The sequence below is a fragment of the Myotis yumanensis genome, unplaced genomic scaffold (genome assembly GCF_028538775.1).
Source record: "Myotis yumanensis isolate MYYU_CA2020_CCGP unplaced genomic scaffold, mMyoYum1.0.hap1 SCAF_1, whole genome shotgun sequence".
Taxonomy (NCBI): Eukaryota; Metazoa; Chordata; class Mammalia; order Chiroptera; family Vespertilionidae; genus Myotis; species Myotis yumanensis.
The window spans coordinates 177,727,135-177,752,322 of NW_027223752.1; the positions used below are offsets into that span (position 1 = coordinate 177,727,135).

General features: G+C 38.9%; 1 protein-coding gene across 3 annotated transcripts in view; it reads right to left on the bottom strand.

Annotated features, from left to right (window-relative positions):
* The window catches only part of GRID2 (glutamate ionotropic receptor delta type subunit 2), a 1,396,175-nt gene that overhangs the window by 537,651 nt on the left and 833,336 nt on the right, over positions 1 to 25,188 (bottom strand). For all 3 annotated transcript variants that reach the window (XM_070392701.1, XM_070392704.1, XM_070392700.1), the window contains exon 8: positions 23,652 to 23,771. In XM_070392701.1, the coding sequence (XP_070248802.1) occupies positions 23,652 to 23,771 (120 nt within the window). The remainder of the gene's footprint in view (positions 1 to 23,651; positions 23,772 to 25,188) is intronic.

The window sequence follows — 25,188 nt, forward strand, 5'->3', positions numbered from 1 at the left end:
AAGTCTTCACTGCTGTGGAATAATTATTACTATGGTATTCTAGAGAATCTCTTTGCCTATGCTGCAACTACATCTTGCTCAAGTGTCAAGGTCTCAGCTATGACTTGCATGGAACTTACTTGCTCAGGGGGATTTAATGGCTCCTCTTGCTCACTGGGAAAGAACCAACAAACAAAACTGAACTCTTAAGCATCCTACTGTGCCTACCTCATTATGAGGGCTGAACAGAAGCTGATTATGGCAAAGTAATTCTTAAAAGGTTAAAGAAATTAGATGCAAATTCTGGAATGCCAAGGAAACAGAAAAAGGAGCCATCCACCTCAAATGGTAACAACAAATTGTCCTCCCTGTTTGGCAATGTGCTGAGAGGCAGCTCAGTGAACGTCTTCATTGCCCATCTGCCCGAGAGCGACCAGGACTTTCTTCTTTTAACAGGCTTGAGTCCCTGAAGGGATATCTGATTGAAGTTCAGGCTCTAAGTTGCAATGAATTCCCTACTTTAGGGCTGTTTATGACTAAATCCCCCAGGCGGTTTTTCCAGGGAAACTACTTAGACTTATCTCCTCATTGGAGCTTACAAACAGAAGGCCACACTGAATACCCATAATCTCTCTTTAGCGCCAGAAAAATGGCACATCCCGAAGCCCCTTCCCAATTGTGGGCTTAGATCTTCATTTGCCACTCAGTAATGTTCCATTTCACCTGACTGGTGATTTGTCTTGATGACTCTTCAGTGAGCTTTGCCAATTTTATGTGAAATTTCTGTACCCAGACATTGGCTAACAAGAACAATTTGCTCCACATGAGCTGGGCCTTCTAATTTCAGACAAAAGAATTTAACTGGCAGTCACATTAGGTGACAACTTCTCAACATTAAGTCAGTGGTTCTCTGCTCAGTAATATTATCCAGGAAGCTTTTTAAAATGCCAGGTCTCATCCTCAGAGACTCTGATGTAATCCATTTAGGGTGGGAAGTGAGCAATGGGTGTTATTTATAAATAGCTCCCAGGTGATCATAATGAGCAACAAAGTTTAAGAAGCACTGTATCAAGCTGACCATAATTTTATTCCAAACATGGCTATTCTAGTCTTCCTAGCATCGACTAAAATTATCCTGAATTATGTCTGTATATGACCCTGAGTTAAAGGATATTCACATGCTAATTTTTCTTTTTTATTTCAAAATTATATATCCGTCGATATGTGGTTTTGGGAAACATTCGATTGTTATCATAATTTTATGATTTTTAGTCATAAAACGTGCATTTCTCCCCATCAGTTGAAACTAGGTACAGCAAAGGGAGAACCACTCACTCAGGTCTCCATCAATCTGGAACATGGGCTCCTAGGATCATACAGCAAGCCTTTCTTCTTACCCTCATTCAGCTCTCTGAGAAGATGGATAGGCTTTGGCCCAGTGTTTTTATATCTGTCCAGCCAAGGTACAAGCTGTCAGTCTAGTTATCTGACTATATAATAAGCTGGTGACCCTTCCTTATTCTATGCATCCATTTGCATAGTTTTGTCTTCTGTGATCCCCTAGCTTGAGTTAGGTAAAATGTAACATGGAAGAGGTGGCATAAACTTATGAAATCTACACTTTATTAAAATCTATCTTTATTTCACAGAAATCAGTGTGGAAGGCTATAATATCTTCGGTTTACCCTATCTTACAGATGAATTTACCTTACCCTACAGTTTTTTTTGTTTGTTTTTGTTTTTGATGAACTGAATGTTTATAATCCTTCAAAATTCATATGGTGAAGTCATAAACCCCAATGTGACTATATTTGGAAACAGGGACTAGATGGAGGTGCTAAAGGTTCAATGAAATAATGAATGAAGCTCTGATCTGATAGCTGATAGGACCAGTGTCCTCTTTTCCTATCTAATAAAAGAGAAACATGGTAATTAGCCGTACATCCGCTACCCTTCCCATTGGCTAATCAGGGCGATATGCAAATTAACTGCCAGCCAAGATGGCGGCTGGCAGCCATGCACTGAAGCGAACAGGGAGTCTTGCTTGCTCCAGTGACTGCGGACTCCAACATTCCCCGCCTGACATGCCGGCCTCTCAGCTGCAACTCTAAGCAAATAAGTTGCAAATATAAAAGCTAAATAAAACCCCAGAAACCTACTTTAGTCAGCCGGGCTTCAGCCAGCCGGACCGCAACATTGTATCAAATACAGAAGGTAAACAAAGGCCAGAAACCTGCTTTCAGCAGCCGAGGTCTCATAGCTGGAGCTGAGCCTCAGAGCTAAATCTGGCCCAGAATAAAAAAAAAAGAAAAAAAGGAGCGGTTGGGAGCTTCAGTCACCCGCCAGCCTGAAAACGGCCCTCAGCCCCTCAGCCAGGCTGGCCAGGCACCTCAGTGGGGACCCCCACCCTGAAGGGGGTATTACCAGATGCAAACAGCCATCATCCCCTCACCCAGACTGGCCAGGAACCCCAGTGGGGACCCCCACCCTGAAGAGGGTGTGACCAGATGCAAACAGCCATCATCCCCTCACCCAGGCTGGCCAGGCACCCCAGTGGGGACCCCCACCCCGAAGGGGGTGTGACTAGCGGCAAACAGCCATCATCCCTTCATCCAGGCTGGCCAGGCACCCCAGTGGGGACCCCCACCCTGATCCAGGACACCCTTCAGGGCAAACCAGCCAGCCCCCACCCGTGCACCAGGGCTTTATCCTATATAGTAAAAGGGTAATATGCCTCCCAGCACCGGGATCAGCGGAGCCACGAGGCCTCACGCCCCGGGATCAGCGTGACAGGGGGCAGCAACCAAGCCCCCTGATCGCCCTGTAGCTCTGTGTGTGACAGGGGGCAGGGCCACAACCTCCCTATCTGCCCTGCTCTGTTCATGACAAGGGAAGGCACCCCAACCCACTGATTGCCCTGCGGCTCTGTGTGTGACAGGGGGCGGCGCCCCAACCCCCTGATTGGCCCTGCTCTGTGTGTGACAGGGTGCGGCGCCCCAACCCCCCCCCCCCCCAACGGGCCCTGCTCTGTGTGTGACGGGATAGAGCCATAACCTCCCTATTGGCCCTGCCCTGAGTGTGACAGGGGGCGGTGCCCCAACTCCCCTATGGGCCCTACTCTGTGAGTGACAGGGGGGAGCTCCTCAACCCCCTGATCGGCCCTGCTCTGTGCGTGACAGGGGGGAGTTCCCTAACCCCCTGATGGGCCCTGCTCTGTACATGACAGGGGGGAGCTCCCCAACCCCCTGATCAACCCTGCTCTGTGTGTGACAGGGTACGGAGCCCCAACCCCCCTGATGCACCCTGCTCTGTGTGTGACAGGGGGTAGCGCCCCAACCACCTGATTGGCCCTGCTCTGTGCGTGACAGGGGGTGGCGCTGCAACCTCCCTATCGACCCTGCCTTGAGTGTGACGGGGCAGTGCCCCAACCCCCCAATCGGCCCCACCTTGAGCGTGACTAGGGGTGGCATCGCAACCTCCCGATCCGCCCTGCTCTGTGCATGACAGGTGGCAGCGCCCCAACTCCCCAATCGGCCCTGCTCTGAGCCCAACCAGGGGCTGCACCTAGGGATTGGGCCTGCCCTCTGCCACCTGGGAGCAGGCCTAAGCCAGCAGGTCATTATCTCCCAAGGGGTCCCAGACTGCGAGAGGGCACAGGCCGGGCTGAGAAACCCCCTCTCCCCCCAGTGCACAAATTTTTGTGCACCGGGCCTCCAGTCCTATATAATAAAAGGGTAATATGCAAATCGACCACAGAATGAAAAGTTGCTATGATTTGCACTGACCACCAGGGGGCAAACACTCAATGCAGAAGCTGCCCCCTGGTGGTCAGTGGGTTCCCACAGAGGGAGCACTGCTCAGCCAGAAGCTGGGCTCACGGCTGGTGAGTGCAGTGGTGGTGGCAGAAGCCTTTCCCGCCTCAGCGGCAATGCTCAAGATGTCTGACTTACATCCCCCAAGGGCTCCCAGACTGCCAGAGGGCACAGGCTGGGCAGAGGACCCCCCACCCCGAGTGCATAAATTTCATGCACCGGGCCTCTAGTAAGAAGATAACACCAGAGAGATTTCTCTCTTTCTCTCTCTCTCTCTCTCTCTCTCTCTCTCTCTCTCTCTCTCTCTCTCTCTTTCTCCATCCCACAGAAGAGTTCTGTGAACTACATGTAAGTCATACAAAAGGTAAAAAGATAGAATGTTTCTTTTCTGGGTCATCAAAGATCCCACCTTAAAGGCCACCTATAGTAATGAACAGATTTTATCAGGGAGTATCTGAAAATACCACACTAGATTCCCAGGCATTAGAGAATAAGCTGACAACCAGCCAGAATCAACATGAATCCTATGAGACAGGAACAGCTGCCCTCAATCTCACTTCCCATACTGTGAGAAGGCGGCCATCCACAACCCAAGAGAGCAGCTCTCACCAGACAGCTCTGCTGGCACCTTCATCTTGGACTTTCCAGCATCCAGAACAAGGAGAAAATAAATTTCTGATTTTTAAAGCTATCTAGTCTATGGTACTTTGTTATGGTGGCTTGAGCGGATTTGAAGGTTTTCTAGAAATTTTGGAAGCAAGGCTATATTTGTCTTCATCCTGCATCCCTAGTGCTTAGCACCATTATTGTCACAAGGTAGTTATGCTAGAATACAGGCAAGGTAGTAGAGGATCTAACAGCACATCTGTGAAATCAAATAGATTTAACCTCTCTCTGAGTGTTGATTTTATTCTGCCAATCTGATTATTTCTAAAAACCAGGACTTCAGGTACCTCTGGAGTTTTGCTCTTAACACCAAGAACCAAGAGAAAAATGATCCCTTTCCCACAAGTGTTCCTTATAAAAACATGGGAAAGGATTCTGGTTGATACACATTGGGTGACATGTTGATTACTGGATGATGGGGTCTATGGGGTGGGTATGAAAGATTCCATAATTGGTCTTTCTTGAGTCATAAGCCCAACTCTTCTGTGTGTGTGAAAGATAATAGTACTGATCTGAGTATATAGGACAACTCGGCTGGCTCAGAGAATGTTCGTAGGGATACTATAGCTTTTCCTCTCTGCTATAGCCAACAGTGTTACAGACCACATTTTAGTTAGCCCACGACTGGTGTCTTGTACAGGTTCTAAGTCCATTACTTCCCTCTCATTTGATAAAGTGGTTCTTCAGAATGTTCACAACATAGATTGATGACATCATCAAGTCAAAAATAAATGTGAGCTTTCCTGAATCTTATAAATAGAAGAGATAACCAACACTCTAACTGCTCTCAATAGATTAATTTGTTTTTATTTTTGTAAATGGAAGCAAGTTTTTATATGTCCTAACTATAGGCAAATGTGGACCTTATCTTTCTAGTTACTGACTTAACAATGACACCTAAAACCCAAATGAGCTTTGGCAAGTCTCATGGGGGAACAGGCTAAATGGAATCTTGAAGAAATTTATGTAACTTTAACTCATTTAAAAATGTAAAATCATGTTCAAAGCTAAAGACAACTCCTTATCTGGGACTCAGAACCAATAATCAGAATAAATCTAGGTACTGAAAGACTATCTCTGGGAAGAGAAATTGTGGGACATGAAAACCATGAAGCCTATTTCCCTCAGGCTCCCCATGCTTAGGATACATACTTTAGATGCGATATACCCAAGACACTTTTAAGTCTAAGCTTAAAAAAATCTCATATAGTTTGTTTCATTAGAAAGTTTAATTTTAAATAAAAATTAAGATTATTTTGTCACTGTTTAAAGGCTGAAAGTGTGTATTCCCCATCTTGTTAACCATAATTTTGCTATAACTTTAACTAGATAAGATCACATTGTAATGTATGTCAAGTAAAGATGTCTAATTCCTGAAAATTACAGGGCCATTACTGTGTATATAAATTACTTACACTTCTGGGTTCTTACTGTGATGTTTAATGGAGAGTAATTGGAGGTATTACATTCAATACTGTATGTGGTTAAAATGATAAAGAAGCCAAGAATAATAACACTTTTAAAAAATATTTCAATGACTGCTCTTGGATCTCTGAATCTGTGGACAAAAACCCTTTCTGCTACACATTTGAGTTCTACAATGGAATCCCTATCATTAGCTGCCTGATGTAACCTCAATTTTAATAACATTGCAAAAAACAAGAATGATCATCACAGACCAGATAATAATTTCAAGTGACTCAAAACAGGATTGTTTCTTGAACTGCCTTAAAACAAATTCATTGTAATGACTTGGAAACACTTTTAGTTGACTTTTATGGTCCCATTGCATAGCAATTAAAAAGATAAGCGTATTTCTCAATAATGATTTAGAGACATTGTCACAGATCAGGAATAGCCTGCTTTAGAAGGATGGAATAGTTGGTTTTTCACAACTGTTTTTATCTGGATTGTTGTTTCTGACACTGCCTTTCCAAAGTACCCACTCCAACACCTAAAACTAAAGATAGGAGAATTACAATCTATAAGATTCAAAAATCAACACTGTCATTCTGCCAGACTCTGGGAAAATGAAATGAAACTGGATTGAAAAACATATACATGAAGGCAAACCATGTACATGAAGGCAGTTCCAGTTATGTATTTAATCTTTAAATAATATAATAGAATTTAAGCATATTTATAACGCAAACCATAATTATTTAAGGCATCACAAAACAACAGGAAGGGGAGGGTTTTTTCACTATATAGAAAATTGTTCAACTGTTTTGGAACAAAATATTCATTTAGTTCTTCACAGAATACCATGCCCCCTCACCCAAAAAAATCTCAGATGGATTGAAAAGATAATTGTAAATATTCAAACCATACAGGGTTGGCAGGGCGGGGGGAGAGGGGGCAAAGGGAGGTGGCTAAGACAGTATAAGCCTGATCTTTTGCTGGCAAGGCATTAATTGTATAAAAGTCAGTAGACAAAATCATAAGGAAAGCAATATAACTGTATTAAAATTATAATTTTCTGCAAGTCAGCACAAAATGATTCAAAAAGCAAATCATCCTTTTGAGAAATATGATAAAGAAACATGACAGAGCAGGAAGAGCCTTAGCGTGGGAAGATCTTGTGAAAAATTAATGGAAGTACTATGTTTGTAAAACATAAATAAGAGAAGAAAATACATAACTAAAGAAAGAAAAGAAAAATGAATACTTGACACTAATAATAACAGAAATGCAAATCAATCTTGTCTCTTCCTTAAGTCATCAAGGGTTAACAACAAAGTCGCTCTTTAGTACTGACAAGTGGACTAAAGAGTTACAGTTTTGTAAAGAGGCCCTCAGTGGCTCACAAAGCCTAAAGTAGTTACAGAAAATGTTTGCCAACTCTTGGATTAGGTAGATGGCTATTCATCTACATCTTCAGAGAGTCTCTCAGAATCCCCCATAATAGGAATGCACTCTTCTGTTCAAGCTCTTCTCTTAATATAAATCTTTGTTCAATTAAATATAATCAATTTATGCAAGCATCTGTTCAAGACCTGATCCCTTAAACTTGTCATGCATACCATTATCTTTTTACTCTGTGTATATAGGTTATTCCATTTGGAATTTTCTACACCCTTTATTATTTCCTGACAGTCCCAGACTCATGACTGCTAAATTACAGAAGCTCATATGGAACTTACACCTGTAATATGGTGTTTCCAAGACCTCACTAATACTGACTTGTACATATGCCTTGTCCCACAAAGGCTGAAAAGTACTCGTGTTTTTAACAAGTTGGGTCTGTAGACACAAACTTGTTAAAAATACAAGCGTTTCAGAGCCACTTAAAAGACGTTCACTTGTAATCTCTGAGGATGAGACCTAAAAATGAATGCTTTATTAAAGGGCACCCCAGGTGATTCTCAGTTAAACTGAAGTTTGAGAAAGTTGGATATGTATTCGTTGATTCACTATGAGATCACCATGTCAGTGCACAGCTAACCTCAGTCCCAGGGATCTGAGAGGGTGCCCATCCCAGTACAGGTCACTTGTTACTCTCCAGAATGGGAGCCTTAACTTAGGCCAGAGAACCGTGTGCTGGGAAGGCCTTAGCAATGATCTTTTGCTCCTGCAGGCCAACATTTCAGTCAGGACCAGTTTTGGATGTCAACCATTGAGTGTAGTTAAGAATTCTGCAGTGCAGTTCTTGCTACCCCATGCCTCTTGTATTCAATGTTTACACTGAGAGGATTTCAGGGAACATGGTTTATAGTCCAATTGTCCAATTCTACCACAAGTAAACCAAGAACCCCTTGATAACCTTGTAATTAGACTGTTAAGGCAGTAGGATTGCTGAATCTCAGGTGCAAACCAGTATTTCTGACTACCATACTATAAGGTTACAGGTCACTGATTTATATTTTGAGTGCTTTGCAAAGACCTAATGCCAAAAACCAAAATAATCAGATTTTGAGTATAACAGCTAATGTTCCAATTCCCCTTTCCTTTTACTTTACCTAAATTTGCTCAAATTATTTTAATGGAATGGTATACAAAAGCTATCACCCATTTATGTTGCAAATTTCTAATAAAGAAGGAAATATCTAGGTAATTTTTCATTTTAATATTCTATTGCTTCTGTTCATTATTGGGTTTTCTTGGTCTTTCAGAAAAAATATAGGCAATGTGCTCAAAGATGCATTCTGATTATTAAAGTTTGATATCATATAGATTTCATCAATTCCTCTTATATAGATAATATTTAGGGGGAAAAGTAATTTTAACTATAATTTTTTTCCAAAATAAAGTACCATAAACTTGATTTTTTAATAAACCCGATGGACTCAGACATGCTAGAATCATTGTCTCAAGTTTAGCAACGTGTCAATGCTTCATATAACATAAATTTAAGGTAAGTGCATTTTATATGAAAATTATAATAATAGCTACAGTAATTTAATAGATAACTTACAGATTGTTCAAATACATCCTACATAAAAAATTAGCTCACCTAAATCTTTCCACATAATCAGGAAAACGACAAACTTAATATTTCATGAGCAATGTGTTATGTCTTAAAAAAATCTAACGCCCTTATTATTCCTTTAATTGTGTTTTACTAATGAAAATGGCAGCATATTTTAACATACAGTCCAAATTACTTAGATGATATTGAATATAGCCATTTCAGAGAATTAAGAAAACAACTAAATTCCCAGGGGAATGATATGCACATTTAAAAGGGTTCATCCATTTTCTATTATAAAATTAATTAAAAAAAGATTTTTTGAACCTTGCATATGATAAGTACATTCACACTTCTTCTGAAATAAGAGATAAAACATGTAAGTGACTGTCATAGTTATTTCCTTCATACATTTATATGTATCTGGATAATTAATAAAAGCTTTACATAAAAACTAAAAACATAAGTTTTGATCATCAAATATGTATTATGTACAGGAAAGGGCAAAAGTAGGCTTACAGTTGTTGTATGGAAAATAATACAATAATTAATAAATGATACAAGAATAAACTCTGTGTTTTGTGTACTCACAACTATAAACCTACATTTGCCTCACTCTATATTTATTTAATTAATTCTGCAATAGGCTTTTAAAAACTTCTTCGTTGAAAAATTATCGACACAATATAAATTGCATAGATTCAAAGTGTACCCTTTGATAATTGTTGCCATATGTATGCATCTGCAAAACTATTTCAGAAATTAAGATAGTGAACATAATCAAGGCTATATTTTTAAAAAAATTGTTTCCTTCTTTAGGGCACTAGAAAACTAGCTGGTGAGAAATCAGATACTCTGGGAGTTTCAGTGACTAATTATGATTAGTTCAGAGCTATCTATGCATTTGTAACAATACCATTAATTGATATCCTATTGATAAGCTAAATCCATTCACAGTTTTGACCTTAATTCTGCATGGTGCTATTAAGCACTACAAGGCCAACTAACTTATACTAGGTATCAGTCCTGGTATCTGTACTTTTCACCATCCCCCCCTTTCTTTCCGACAATATTAATTGAGCAAATACAATCTAACAATGTAACCAAGCTGTAGTTGAAACAGAAGGGTAAATATCCAAAATCATCTATCATATGCTTCTCCCTTTGATCTTCTCTCCCTTTCTCCAATAATACATCTTCCCTGTCAACATTGCCTTAATATTACTAAAGTTAGTGTTTCAGTCCTTATAATATTCCTCATCCAGGTCAACTTTTTCCAGTAGAGCCCTATGATCTAATTCTTTCCTTCTATCCCATTTTCACATATATTCTGTTTATTAAAAACAGAGAACAATAAATAAATTCATGTTCTAGTTGCAGGTTATTTAGAGTGGTAACTGCTAATGTTTAGATGGTCTTAAAAGCCCAAGTCTATGTGCAACAGTGCATAATTAATAACAAAGTATCAATCATCTTAATGAATTAAGATATATGGGGTGAAGAGGAGCATAATCTTGTTGCTTTTCAAATCTTACCATAAAGGATCCATGTATAAGGCCATATTTGTCTCCTTATAACTGTCAGTCTTTGATTCAAAACACAACCCTAAAATATTAAAAACCATTTATTTTTTTGCATAGCTACCATATATGAAAATAGTATTGATGTGCCTTATTTTTTATGTTAAAAATCTTTAATTCCGTCTTGAGTTTCTCATGCAACAGAGTTTTCTTAATGACCAGTAAATTACACTAGCATTTGGCAGACTCAATATTATCGCTTCATTTGCCCTTGTGGTCAACCAGGATCTTCGGTTCATTTTCACCTAAACTTTTTTAAAGAAATACCTTTGCCAATTTTTATCCTTGCCACATTTTTTTTTTCTTGTTGCAACTAACAAGTTTGGCCTTTGTCTCTGTACAATTTCTCTTTGTTAGTTAAGGCTCATTAGCTGTCCTTTCATTAATAGCAGACTTCATTACTCAAATACAATAACATTTTATATTTTTAATCCAGAATTACATGTTTCCATGAGAACGTTATCTTTAAAAAGTTTGGTCTGAAATTAATTATATTATTACTAACATTATGCATATTATTATGCATATTATTAGTATATATAATAATTCAAAAAATTAAAATATTCTTATATTGTCAATTCTTTTCCCAGAAATAAATAGTGCATAAGATTATATTGTGTTCCTTTGCCTTATTAAAGTAAGAAAAAAATTGGGAAATTAGAAAATAATGAAAAGACATTACCAGGCAGGGGCACTCATGGACAATGTTATCATTCAAAAAAGTACATTTTTATTGCATAATGCAAGAGAGATTCATAAAAGGCTATTAAAATGAAAGGTAGCCTATAATATTAAAAATATATCATGCTTTAGGATGCTTTATAACACTTCACTTTAGTAACAGAATCCTATCTAAAGGGAAAAACAAGAAACATATTTATAATTTATTCCTTTTGGGTATAAGTTCCTTCTATCCATAGAAAATTTTAATATTTATAAAATTAGCATTCTATCAATAAAAATCTTTAAAATATTTCTTAAATCATAACTTTAAAAATGCTATCACTAGACTAATCAATAAGTTTTTGGTTTTCATTTTCTACTGAATACTATACTTAAATACAATGTAATTGCATTACATTGAGTTGCATCATTCATTAAAATGCAATGCAGCTCCATAATTTATTTTCTTTAATGACCTCTAAATTATTATAACCAATAAAAAACAGACAAAAAAACTTTTGTTAGTTTCTTGATATGTCTTATATTTGTGGGTAATTTCCATTGTTGATATTAAGTAAATCAGATAAATCAGATTAGAATGCTAGGTGCTACATATTAATGTCATTTTCTATGTTTCAAATCACCCAGAATGAACTTAATTTTGTACTTATTATTGACTTTAACATTAATTTTAAAAATTACTTGCAGATCTGCTAGTACTGCTACTTCTTTTTGTCCCACATGTATTCCTCTTCTCAAAATGAGCAAATTATTTTCAAATTAGTTGCTTTAATAAAGTTACATGGTCAAAATGTAAGCATAGCACAATCTTCTAATGCTTAGAATGACTTTAGATTTCTATATCTTATGTTCTCATACCACTTAAACAAAGATCCAAAGCAGCACAAGAATTACTTGTGTGTGTCTGTTACGAAGCTATAAAATCAGTATAACTCACAAAATACCTGACTCATATCTCTTTCTTTATATAATACTAATACAAGAGGCCTAATGCTGGCCTGAGGCCTGAGGGGTAGGGGCAGCTCCTGTGTTGAGTGTCTGCCCCCTGGTGGTCAGTGTGCATCATAGCAACTGGTTGTTCCACCAGTCGTTCCACCATTTGGTTGATTTGCATATTAGGCTTTTATTATATAGGATAATATGTCTTTAGTCTATGCTGTTTTCTTGTGTTTAGTTATCTCTGTTCTCTCCAGTGGATAATATCTATATCCCTGTCATATATTATTTTCTATTATCTATGTAGCTATGTGTTTAGATGTCTACGTATCCATCTACCTACCTATCTAGATATCTCTATTCTTGTTAAAAAAGATAACTCTACAAATAGTAACCAATCACAACTGTTTGATGATATTATATGAACTTAGAGATCTGTGATTTTATCCTTAAATATTGGGCTACCATTGCTATGTCATGACTCACCCAAATTTCATCTTGAAAATTGGCATAATAGCCTCAATATATTTTCATTTGACTACATTGTAACAACAACAGCAAAAACTTTGGCTGGGAAAATCTTCTTAGGATTATAAAATATCTAACTTACAATTATTTTGGAAAATATTTTATCAGAAATTTCAACTGACCCTCAAGCACACCACATTTTTTTTTATCAACAGATGCTTCTGTTGACAACAATGAGATAAAACTGAATGCTAAGTCAGTATGGTAAAATGTGGCTGTCCTTCAAAATAAAAGAAAAGCCTTCAAGTAATGAATGGAAATATTATCTCTACTATTATAAATAAAACCTGGGGAGTGAAAAAAAAGACCAAAAATTAAATATTACATAAAAAAATCAAAGAAGAAAGTTAAGCCTGGCCAACTTGGCTCAGTGATTGACCATCAACCTATGAACCAGGAGGTCATAGTTCAATTCCCAGTCAGGGCACATGCCTGGGTTGTGGGATCCCCAGTGTGGGCATGCAGGAGGCAGCCAATCAATGATTCTCTTTCATCATTGATGTTTCTATAGTATCTTTCCCTCTCCCTTCCTCTCTGAAATAAAAAAAAAATATGTATTTTTTAAGTTAAAAGTAGGATAGAGTAGTGTAGCCAAACATATTTTCATTTCATAACAATCAGGGTTTTTAAGAGAAAATTATGAGAATTGCTGTTATTTTATAGAAAAATGTGATAATTTTTATTAGTGAGATTTTAAATAGATTTTCCCTTGAAATTTAATAAACTGTAAAATAACAATAAATATATTTAGATTGGTTCCATATCTATCTACACTAATAAAAGAGAAACATGGTAATTAGCATACGACCGCTACCCTTCCCATTGGCTAATCAGCATATCCTTATGCAAATTAACTGTCAGCCAAGATGGCGGCCGGCAGCCATGCACTGAAGCGAACAGGGATGCTTGCTTGCTCCTGTGATGGCGAACTCCAACGTTCCCCTCAATTGCCGGCCTCTCAGCTGCAACTCTAAGCAACTATGTTGCAAATATAGAAGCTAAACAAAACCCCAGAAACCGGCTTTCAGTCAGCAGGGCTTCAGCCAGCCTGACCACAACATTGTATCAATGTTTTCAGCAGCGAGGCCTCAGAGCTAAAGCTGGCCCAGAATAAAAAAAACAAAAAGAAAAAAAGGAGCGGTTGGGAGCTTCAGTCACCCGCCAGCCGGAAAACAGCCCTCAGCCCCTCATCCAGACTGGCCAGGCACCCCAGTGGAGACCCCCACCCTGATCCAGGACACCATTCAGGGCAAACCAGCCAGCCCCCACCCGTGCATCAGGCCTCTATTCTATATAGTAAAAGGGTAATATGCCTCCCAGCACTGGGATCAGCAGAGCCGCGAGGCCTCCCGGCACCGGGATCAGCATGACAGGGGGCAGCGCCCAAACCCCGGATCGCCCTGCGGCTCTGTTTGTGACAGGGGGCGTGGCCACAACCTCCCTATCCGCCCTGCTCTGTTTGTGACAGGGGAAGACGCCCCAACCCCCTGATCAGCCCTGCTCTGTGCCTGATAGGGGGGAGCTCCCCAATCCCCTGATCGCCCTGCGGCTCTGTGTGTGACAGGGTGCAGCGCCCCAACCTCCTGATTGGCCTTGCTCTGTGGGTGATAGAGGGCGGTGTCCCAACCCCCCCCCCCCATGGGCCCTGCTCTGTGTGTGACGGGGGAGAGCCATAACCTCCCCATTGGCCCTGCCCTGATTGTGACAGGGTGCAGCGCCCCAACCTCCTGATCTGCCCTGCTCTGTGTGTGACAGGGGGCGGTGCCCCAACTCCCCTATCGGCCCTACTCTGTGAGTGACAGGGGGGAGCTCCTCAACCCCCTGATTGGCCCTGTTCTGTGCATGACAGGGGGGAGCTCCTCAACCCCCTATCGGCCCTATTCTGTGAGTGACAGGGGGGACCTCCTCAACCCCCTGATCGGCCCTGCTCTGTGGGTGACAGGGGGGAGCTCCCCAAACCCCCTGATTGGCCCTGCTCTGTGAGTGACAGGTGGCAGCGCCCCAACCCCTGATCTGCCCTGCTCTGTGCGTGACACGGGGTGGCGCCACAACCTCCCCATTGACCCTGCCTTGATTGTGACAGGGGGCGGTGCCCCAACCCCCCAATCGGCCCTACTCTGAGAGTCACTGAGGGTGGCATCACAACCTCTCTATCCGCCCTGCTCTGTGCATGACAGGGGGCGGCGCCCCAACTCCCCAACCGGCCCTGCTCTGAGCCTGACCAGGGGCTGCACTTAGAGATTGGGCCTGCCCTCTGCCACCTGGGAGCAGGCCTCAGCCAGCAGTTCGTTATCTCCCGAGGGGTCCCAGACTACCAGAGGGCACAGGCCGGGCTGGGGGACCCCCCCACCCCTCCCCCAAGTGCACAAATTTTTGTGCACCGGGCCTCTAGTATCTACACTAATAAAAGAGAAACATGGTAATTGGCGTACGACCGCTACCCTTCCCATTGGCTAATCAGGGCAATATGCAAATTAACTGTCAGCCAAGATGGCGGCAGGCAGCCAGGCAGCTGAGAACAGGATGCTTGGTTGCCCCAGCGATAGAGGAAACCAAGGTTCCCGCCTGCAGCTGCGGGGCTCTGAACTCCTGAAGCAACAGCTCCAAAAGATACAATGTTTCAATTATAGAAGCTAAAAGATGGCGGTTAATCTGCATACTCAGGCTCCAAGAGGTAGAGTGAAGCCAAATAGCCCTGAAGCCGCAGAGCAGAGAGCCGTCACTGCCCGGGGATCAGCGGAGCCGCGAGGCCTCCCCGCCCCGGGATCAGCGGAGCCGAGAGGCCTCCCGGGCCGGGGATCAGCGGAGCCTGATGGAAACCCGGGTGTGTTTATGCACCCTAGGGGTGCAGAGGTCCTGTCCTAGGCAGAGGCCTATGGGGAAATTAACGACTCTGAGAAGCAGCCTGGGGGCTGGAAGGGGCTTCTCTGACCTCAGTGCTGGAGAAGACCATTAAGCAGAAAACTAAAGAAACGATTTTACATCATTTCCCAGGTGGAGAACAGTTGGCATGTAAGCCCCTGACCAGTACCCAGCCTCTCCTCTGTCAGTCTATCTCACTCTTAGGTACCATGTTCTTTGTTCTGTCTTAACTGCAACTCATTTTTAAACTAGATTGCTTTTAAAAGAAGACTAAATAAAGTTTCCCTTAAGTTATTTAAGTGGTGCTGGGGCTGCTGGGGGTATCAGAGACACAAACCCACAGGCCCGGCACCCAGCAGACCCAAGGCCTTTGTGGCAGCACTAAGGAGCAGCAAGCCATGCGGTAGGAAGCAGCAAGCAGGTGGGCAGTAACAAGGGAGGGGTCCCGGACTGCAAGAGGGCACATGCTGGGCTAAGGGACCCCCCCACCCATCCCCCAGTGCACGAATTTCGTGCACCGGGCCTCTAGTATATATATAAAAGGTTAATATGCTAATTGTCCCTCCGACCTTTTGACCTATCGACCATTCACTATGATGAGCACTGACCACTAGGGGGCAGATGCTCCAACCAGTAGGTTCGCTTGCTGCTGGGGTCCAGCTGATCAGGACCGGGCAAGATGGGCCAGACATGCCCTGGAACTCTCTCATGGTCCCTCCCCAACCCTGATCATGCACCAGTGCAGTCCCTGGACCTGGCCTGCACCCTCTAGCAATCCAGGACCCCTCAGGGAATGTCGGAGAGCCAGTTTTGGCCCGTTCCCCGCAGGGCAGGCCAAGGGACGCCACCAGTAAACAAATCCATGCATCAGGCCTCTAGTTTATAATAAAAAGAAAAAAAAGAAGAGACCTCCCTTTTATTGTTTATCTCTAACAGGCATAGTTTTTGAATTGTGGAGAGACAATCTTATAATGCAGTGAAAAAACATTGAACTAGAAGTCTAGAATTGGTTTTTCTAACAAACTAAAAAAAATTAGGTGAGCCATTCAACCCACAACCTCAAGTACTACATATGTAAGATAGAGATGTTTTAGGAAATAACGGCTATATTTTTTTCCTAATTCTCTGACCCTGCAGAAATATTTGGATGGAACGAAAGAACATGCCTACTTGGAAAAAATTGGGTATGTTTAATAATGAATAAAGTATTCATGTATCTATTTTTAAAGTAAGTACAGTTTATAAGATTATAAGAAAAAAGGAAATATATGGACGAGTTTGTTGTATAATGAATGTATCTAATACCAATTGAACAGCTAGAAAAGAAATAAAATCTAGGAGCCAGAAATATTTTGTTAGTTTGTAGGAAATTGATAATACTAGAGTCACAGGAAGGGAAAGAAGATGACATAAAAATAAATATATGATTTTCAACAAATAGAAATCACACAGGATGAGAACTCACTTCCTGAATTGTAATTAGTTTATTTGTCCCAAGAATAATTCTCCAGTTTCCAATTATCTTTGGGAGGAAAAAATATCCATTAACAAACCACTTTCTATTGAGATACACAAATATGACTGTGTTTTCCCCCTCACAATCCTAAAACACATTGTCTCCCATTTAATGATAGTACACTATTCAAATCGTATTATTGCTCCAAGTGGCTACAATCAGACATTCTGCAAAGCATGAGTCAGGGATGAAAAGATTTCTCATCTCAGTTTGGGATACAGAGTCATATCAATGTTGAATGAATCCAAGATAAATTTACGAGCAACGCTTTTCAAATACTTTTCCATTTAAACCCATGCAAACTACTTTTATTCAGGTACTCCAGGGTAATAAAAGTTTCCATGGCTGCTGATTAAGAATTGCTTGAAAACATTTTCAACAGATAAGTGCTTTTCTCCTCATGAGTATCAAGTGACTTTCTCAGAGTGATGATATTCAGGTAGATGCATTCATTTTGTTAATTAAACATTTCAAGGCATAACCTATAGTAAACCAAGATATTTTGGACTTCCTTTCAAAGTGAGATTCATTTCTCAATTTTGATTATTAAAAATAAATTCCAGAAATGTTATTTTACTCCTATAATGGAGTTCAATAACACTAATAAAGTGCATTTACAGAATATTTAAAATCAAAGTTCACTGCCAATAAATGTAAAAGCTCCTTGTTGTACTTGAATTACTGTGATTAATAAAAGTGATTCTAATTACTAAAAGAGCATTTCCATTTCCAAATGTTTATTTTCGATATTGGAAATAGCTCCACACAAAACTTAGCTCTCTACAAAACTTCAAGAGATTATTTATTAAATCCATAGAATTTTCTAAAAAGACATTGAAGATCCTGATGAAAATGCTAAAAATTTTAAGTAATAACAAAAAAAAAATCAGTGCCTGAAAATAACATTTGTAGCCTCAAGAACTGAGGGAAGGCAAAGGAAATAGTACAACTCTGGAAACATATATCAGCAACATTGATCATAATAATACTATGCATCTAAATAATAAGAATTGTCCATCAGAATTCTTTGAAATATAACAAAACCTGAGATTTTTATATACCATATATATATACATATATATGTGTGTGTGTGTGTATGTTTGTATGTATATATATTTCTATACCATAAAAATTCCTGAAATGCTATTTTACTCTTATAATGAAGTTCAATAATACTGATCAAGTATATTTACAGAGTATTTAAAAACAAAGTTCATGTCCAATAAATGTAAAAGAACTTTGTGGTATTTGAATTACTGTGATTAATAAAAGGGTTTCTAGCCCTAACTGGTTTGGCTCAGTGGATAGAGCTTCGGCCTGCGGACTGGGGAGTCCTGGGTTTGATTCCGTCAAGGGCATGTGCCTTTGTTGCGGGCACAGCCCCAGTGGGGGATGTGTGGGAGGTGGCTGATAGATGTTTCTCTCTCATCGATGTTTCTAATTCTCTATTCCCTCTCCCTTCTTCTCTGTAAAAAATCAGTGAATATATATATATATATATATATATATATATATATTTAAAGTGTTTCTAATTACTAAAAGAGCATCTCCATTTCCAAACATTTGTTTTCCATATTGGAGAAAGCAGTAACTAAATTCATAGCAGAAACATTAAAAGTGGCAATAGTTTACACATGTAAGTCATCCCAAAGTCTCAAAAAAGTTTTCCTTAACATAGTTTCTATCTAAAGCAATGAAAAAATATCAATCCCTTGATTTTCCAGTCACTGAAAAATGGAACAGCTTGATTAGGACTAAAATCTTAATGGTTTCTGACTACTTTAGTGTGTCAGGTGTCGTGGTCACAAATGAAAAGAAAATTAATGGAGGGGGGGGGAGGGGAGGATAGGAAAGAGGCAACACTATCAGTTATCACCAAAAGCCATGATTATAATTTCAATTATTCATCAGAAATATGAACATAATAGTCATTAGTGTAAATGAAGGGCTCCCAAACAAATGAGTTGTGAAAATTCTATTAGTAAATTGGGTGAGATTATGTGCCCAGGCTATATACATTTTTACAATCGTTGCAATGTATAAAACCAAGTTCCTGTGGAAGGAGAATGTGTAATTCATAGAAGGGGTCAAGATAAGCCTGGAAGAATAAGAGACAGATAAGCAAATATTCTAACAGACTAAAGAGAAACTCAGAGGTAAGAGAAAAGCACATGATTTAAAGTTGAATAACAAGACCCTGGAATTATGCTTTAATTGAACCTACCATATCATGAATGTCACTGCATATCAAATTAGTCTGTTGTGAGTTTCCAACATTTATAAGCAAGTGACTTACTATATGACCCCTTCCTGCCATTGTCTGCCCATTTATTCATCTTTGAAATAAACATTTGATATCTACCACTTAAAGTTCAATCATAACAATGAGACCTTGCCAAAGAAATATATATATATATGCAAATGTTTCTAAATTCCATATATTATAATTTAGATTGCTTTAATGATTATTGCTCTGGGAATGGGTCATGAACATTAATTTCCCTTTGTGGCTGAAACTAGACATAGGGATGTTCAGTGGATAGTAAGTACTGCCACATTGCATAGGTGAATTTGAGCTGGACTGGAGTTTCATTGGTGATGGTGGTGGAGGTGGTGGTGGTGGTGGTGTGTGTCTGAAGTTGGGGCGGGATAGATTCTGGAATGAACCACTATGGATATTGTCCAGTAATGTAAGAAGGAAAGTGAACTTTGCCTCCTCTGCATCAGGTATGTTCTTGAATTCTTAATCCAAACAGTCATCTGCTATGGACTAAAGACACTCTGGGTCTCTTATTCACAGCACTTACTAGATTCTCTCCATTATATAAAACTTTCAAGATATAAATTCATTGTTAGAAATATGACACTAAATAAGGATGGCATGTTTTCCAATAATGGGCTTAATTATAGAGACTGGGTTAATACAGGCTATACTGACTACTGGAATCCTCTGTTATTTGCTTCCCATTGAGCTGTAGATACTTGATTAAGAGACTTGTAGAATTTTAGAGTTAAAAAGGACATTAAACAAAACCAAAAGGTTAATGTTTCCTGCTGTTACTGTGATTGTCGTGTATAATGCTGTCAATCACACCTAAAATTAAATTTCTTTCTCCACCTCACATAGCCATTTCTTGTCAAAATAGCAACTAGATTGTATTTCTTGTGTTGGAAAAATGTTGACATAGATTATTGTCCATTTTCAAATTAGCATTATTTTAATCCTCATTATGTAACCTACAAACATAATTTCACTTAATCTTTACAACAATCAGGGATAGTATTATTATCCACATTTTATAGATAAAGAAATTGAGATTCACTGGGTTTAGTAGTTCCAAAATCACACAGCCAGTAAGAAACAGGGTCTAAATTTCAGCCCAAATGTGTCTGACAGAAAGGCTACATACTTTTCCCATTAAACATATAAATTTAGCCTAGTTGTTAGAAAGTGATCTTGAACTACAAATACCAATAATTCCTATTGAGCTTGCACTTTTGTGGGTGATTAGAATAATCAATCTAAATATTTGTTTGGAATAATCAATAAACTGTTTCCCTATCCTCTGTGAATACCTGCAAAGAAATTGCACATAATCTTACCTAATGACCAGTAAAATAATTGAGTACAATTTTGGTGACCAAGTGGCCAACTCTGCTAAGCATGAAGATACAATGATGGAAAGGTCACCCTCAACTGCCCTCCCCTGCTGGCCCAGTCACCCCTAACTGCCCTCCCCTGCAGGCCTGGTCATCCCCAATTGCCCTCCCCTGCTGGCCTGATTGCCCACAACTGCCCTCCCTTGCTGGCCTGATCACCCACAACTGCTCTCCCCTGCCAGCCATCTTATGGCTGTTGGCACTGCCATCTTTGAGGGTTTGGAAGTCAATTAGCATATTCCCTCCTTATTGGCTGTGGGCACCACCATCTTTGCAACAGCATGAGGGGTCAATTAGCATATCCCTCTTTATTAAATAGGATGTTTACCTACACATGCATAATATATATATATATATATATATATATATATATATATACACACACACATATATATATTATGGTTTTTATATATAATTATATGAATGCATATAGTTTCAGTTAACAAAAAGTGCCATAAGGAAACATAAAGCAGAGTAATATGAAAAGTAAATGTTATTTTAGATATCGTAAAATCAGAATACAAGTACAATGTTGAAGAATACCTGTACAATATTTAATCATTGGCCATTTGAAAGCTAGGCTGTTATTCCTCTTTCTAAGTACAAGGCAGAAAATATTTTAGTTCATTAAAAGTACCTTTTGCAAAGCAGTGCATTTCCCAAGAATGTAAAGCTACAGATTTTATATTTCTACACTTAATGTTGAGAACTTGAGTAAAAATTCTAAATCTATCTGAAAAACAATTGTACTTAGGAGCTAGAATATCTCTGCTGTACCATTTTTTTTCATCAGCTTACATAAGAAAACAATTTTATGAAGATACTAAGCATTACTATGCAATTAAGATTGGTTGCAAAACCAGTTTTAATCTATTTTTTCCAGGCCACATTTTCCTATTAGTGATAAAGTTCAAAGACATTAAGTTTAGAGTATTAAATTTTAATGCTGGAAAAAACCCAGTCTTCATAGTAAAAAGTGAGTGGCATTGGCAAAACATAACAAAACTAAGACACATAAGGAAAAACAAACAAACTAGTGTGTAAAATTCCTCTTCTAAGAAAAAAACAAAATTGATGCCTTAAATATTTAATTTAATACTTACTTTTTATATCTTTGAATAAATTTCATTTTAGAAGATTGTTTAAAATACTATTATTTAAATTATTTTTCTTTTTGGTAATTTTTATTGTGATGAACAGAAACCAGAACAACCAGAATTTTGGAGAATGTTTAAAGACATAGAAAACTTTGATCATTTAGAAATTTGGCTTTGAGGTTCACCTGAATTTATCTTCAAGGATACAGTGTCTAACACCTTGAACACACCATCTACTGAATGAAACACCACCTTACATCAAAGTAAAAGAACATGCAATAGGTATCAAAGCAGGAAATCTCTTGTTTTGATCAGCATCAGTGAAAATTAAGTAATCCTTTTCACATTCTCTCCCAATTCTGAAAAATGAATTCTCCGAACCAGGCCAATACAGACAAGATTAGTCCAACATTTGTGACTGGGTCAGTATACATTCAAATCCTAAGCAGACAAACCCTACTCAGTTATGAGAGCTGACAGTATCCCTGCTCCAGGTGATAAGGCTTCAGGCATTGCATACACCTTGCCACCTGCAGCAGAATAAACACTGACAACTTGACAGTTTGTCAATTGGAAAGCCATTCAGTCTTTCTGAGACATGGAGATACTAGGAGTGGAAACAATTTTGTACACACATCTAGTAACTACTGTCATTATTTGTATGGTAAAGTTTTCCCTTGAAGACATTGTGTGTGTGTGTGTGTGTGTGTGTGTGTGTCCATGTGAAAAAAACTGCCCCATTTATAAATAGAGCTGCCAATTCACAAACTAATTCATAGTACCCTTAAAGTTACTTGAGAGCTTAAAAGTAGAAACAGACCACAGTAAGCGCACATACAGGTAATAAAATTATATTTAACACTGTAAAGAAATGAGTATCATAAAATTCAGACTATTGGTTATACTATTCAGAAGGGAGGAGGTTGGGAATGAAGTATGAGCGGGTGTTTAGGATGCTTGGTATGTCCTATTTCTTGACCATAGTAGTAGTTGTTTCCTTGAAAATAATTCATGAAACTATCCTAATATTTTTTGCAGTTTTCTATGTTTATTATGCTTCGATATAAAACAATAATTAAAACACATTAAAATAGTTTCAGCTCCTCTAGCAGAGGTTTTTATTGCTAATTAGAACAACTCCTTAATTTTGTCTGTTTCTCTGCATCCTCAACACTGAAAAGGAGCAGATACTGAAGAACCTCTTCACTCGATACAGCAACTTTATACAATTAGAAATTTATATTTATGAACCTTGTATGCACATGTAATTACCTTGGGTTTTTTTCCCTACCACAAATATGTAAAAATGGCAAATTCAAACTATAGCAGCCATTTCCCCAGCGGCTTTTATATTTCTCCTCAAGAAAGTCATAGTTCCGGGAGTTCATGAAATATTCTTTACTGCCCTCAGCTTCTTCTTACATGTGATCTGAAGTATAGCACCAGAGCTCAGTTCCTGCAAGCCATTTGCTACTTCTGCATGCCACATAGAGAAGCTGAAATACTGAAATGTCAGTTTTATAGAAGGACTTCACTCTTACTAAATGAAATTCCTCTAAGCTCTTTTTATGATTTTGTGTATGTTACAAGTTAAAAACCAAGCAGCTATGCATTGTACAAATATTAAATTCATTACTCTACAAAAATTATTATACTGAATTAAAGATTATGCTAGTTCCCTAGGAAACCATCAGATTCCTGTACCCTTCTTCCTTTAAATTATTCTGAAGCATAAATAGAATTCATTGACTAATACTTCTGGTAAGTACTTAAGGTCATTTAAATGTCTAATTCTCCCCCTTTCTTCTTTTACAAATTACAGTAGAAACAGTAATGTATACTGTGAACATATTGTATGAAGACAATCAAACACAACCACAGTTACTGTAGGAAAAGCATATTTATCAAAGTTTCTGCTCTTACTTTGCGAATGCCTCGGCCAAGCTCCTCTCCATAGTTGGTTCCAAGAATTTCAAAGTGGACGTTGGGATTGCCTCCATTTTCTCCAAATTCTAGCTCTCCAGTCAACCCACTAACTCCACCCTAAAGCAGAGAAAAGATACTGATGTAGTATTTCAGAAAAAAAGTAAAATAATAATAATAATAAAGCATAAAAGATAGTTCTAGTAAAACAATTTCCATCTATAAAATAAATATTATTTAAAGCATGCAATTTTTAATAGGCTACTTTTTAATAAGTGCCCAGCATAAATTGAAGAGCAATTGAAAGTAATCTTGAGAATCACTTAATCCAAGTTTATCCACTTCACAGACAGAATATTTAGATCCAACGAGTCAAACGATTACACAAACTGACAGGATGTTACCGCTGAGACTAAATCCCAGGCTAGGTTTGTTGCCTTCATACCTTCTGACACACATGGATCCATCAGTCAGAAAACTAGATGCTTTCAGAGAGAACAGATCTGCTCTGGAGATACATTGGACAATATTCTTTCTCAGCGTAATGCCATTCTAATTGGACCTTAAATGATTTCTTGGATTCTAAAAGCCATGGTTTATAACCTATTAGAGGTTTATTTTTCCTCCTTTTTTAAATATCTTGTCTAAGTGTAAAACAGAAAGCTAAATTGGGCTTGAAATCTGTTTTTGCTCTTAACCGGTAGTGCTGGCTGTTGAGATTCATTGGGAATTTCCAAGCTTCATCTCTCATTCAACATGGCAGGTGTTCATTTTCCTAACAGATGGTAATGTAGGTCAGACTTCTCTCTTTCTTGTTTACCATTCTTTTCTCGTTTTAGTTTATCATTTAGGATTTTACAAGTAAAAATCATATTCGGAATCAATTCTAAACTACAGTACTTCTAACTTGGAATTTTAGACTGATAACCACATTTATCTGAACAAGCTATCTCAGTTTGTACATTGCTTTAAGTATCACCTCTATATTGTTTGATAATTAAATGTACAGACAGTCCCCAATTTATGATGTGTTTTGACTTACATCTTATGCTTTTTTTCCCCCCCAACTTTGCAATGGTGCAGAAGCAATTCAAATCTGGTGTAAACGGTACTTGGCATTTTGATTTTTTATTGTTATCCCCCTGCAGTTTGATACTCTGGTGATGCCGGTCAGCAGCAGTGAGTGCAGCTAGGAGTAGGCAATGCAATTGCGAGGGTAAACCCTGGCACTCTCCAGGGCTCTTAGTTACCAGCGTTTTTTGGATATTGTGCTCTGAGCACATTAAGGTAAGTTAGACTAAGCTATGATGGTTGGTACGTTAAATGTACTAAATTCCTTTTTGACTAACAATATTTTCAACTTAGGTTTATTGGGACAAAACCTCACCATGTCACAGAGCACCTGTATTTCATTTGCCATAACTTCTAACTTAACTTCTGGTCTTTGTTGGCAGGTATTATGCTAACTGCTATATCTCCTACTGCATATGTGTCTTATATCCGTTGCATGATGCTAAGTTCATAACAGGCATTCAAT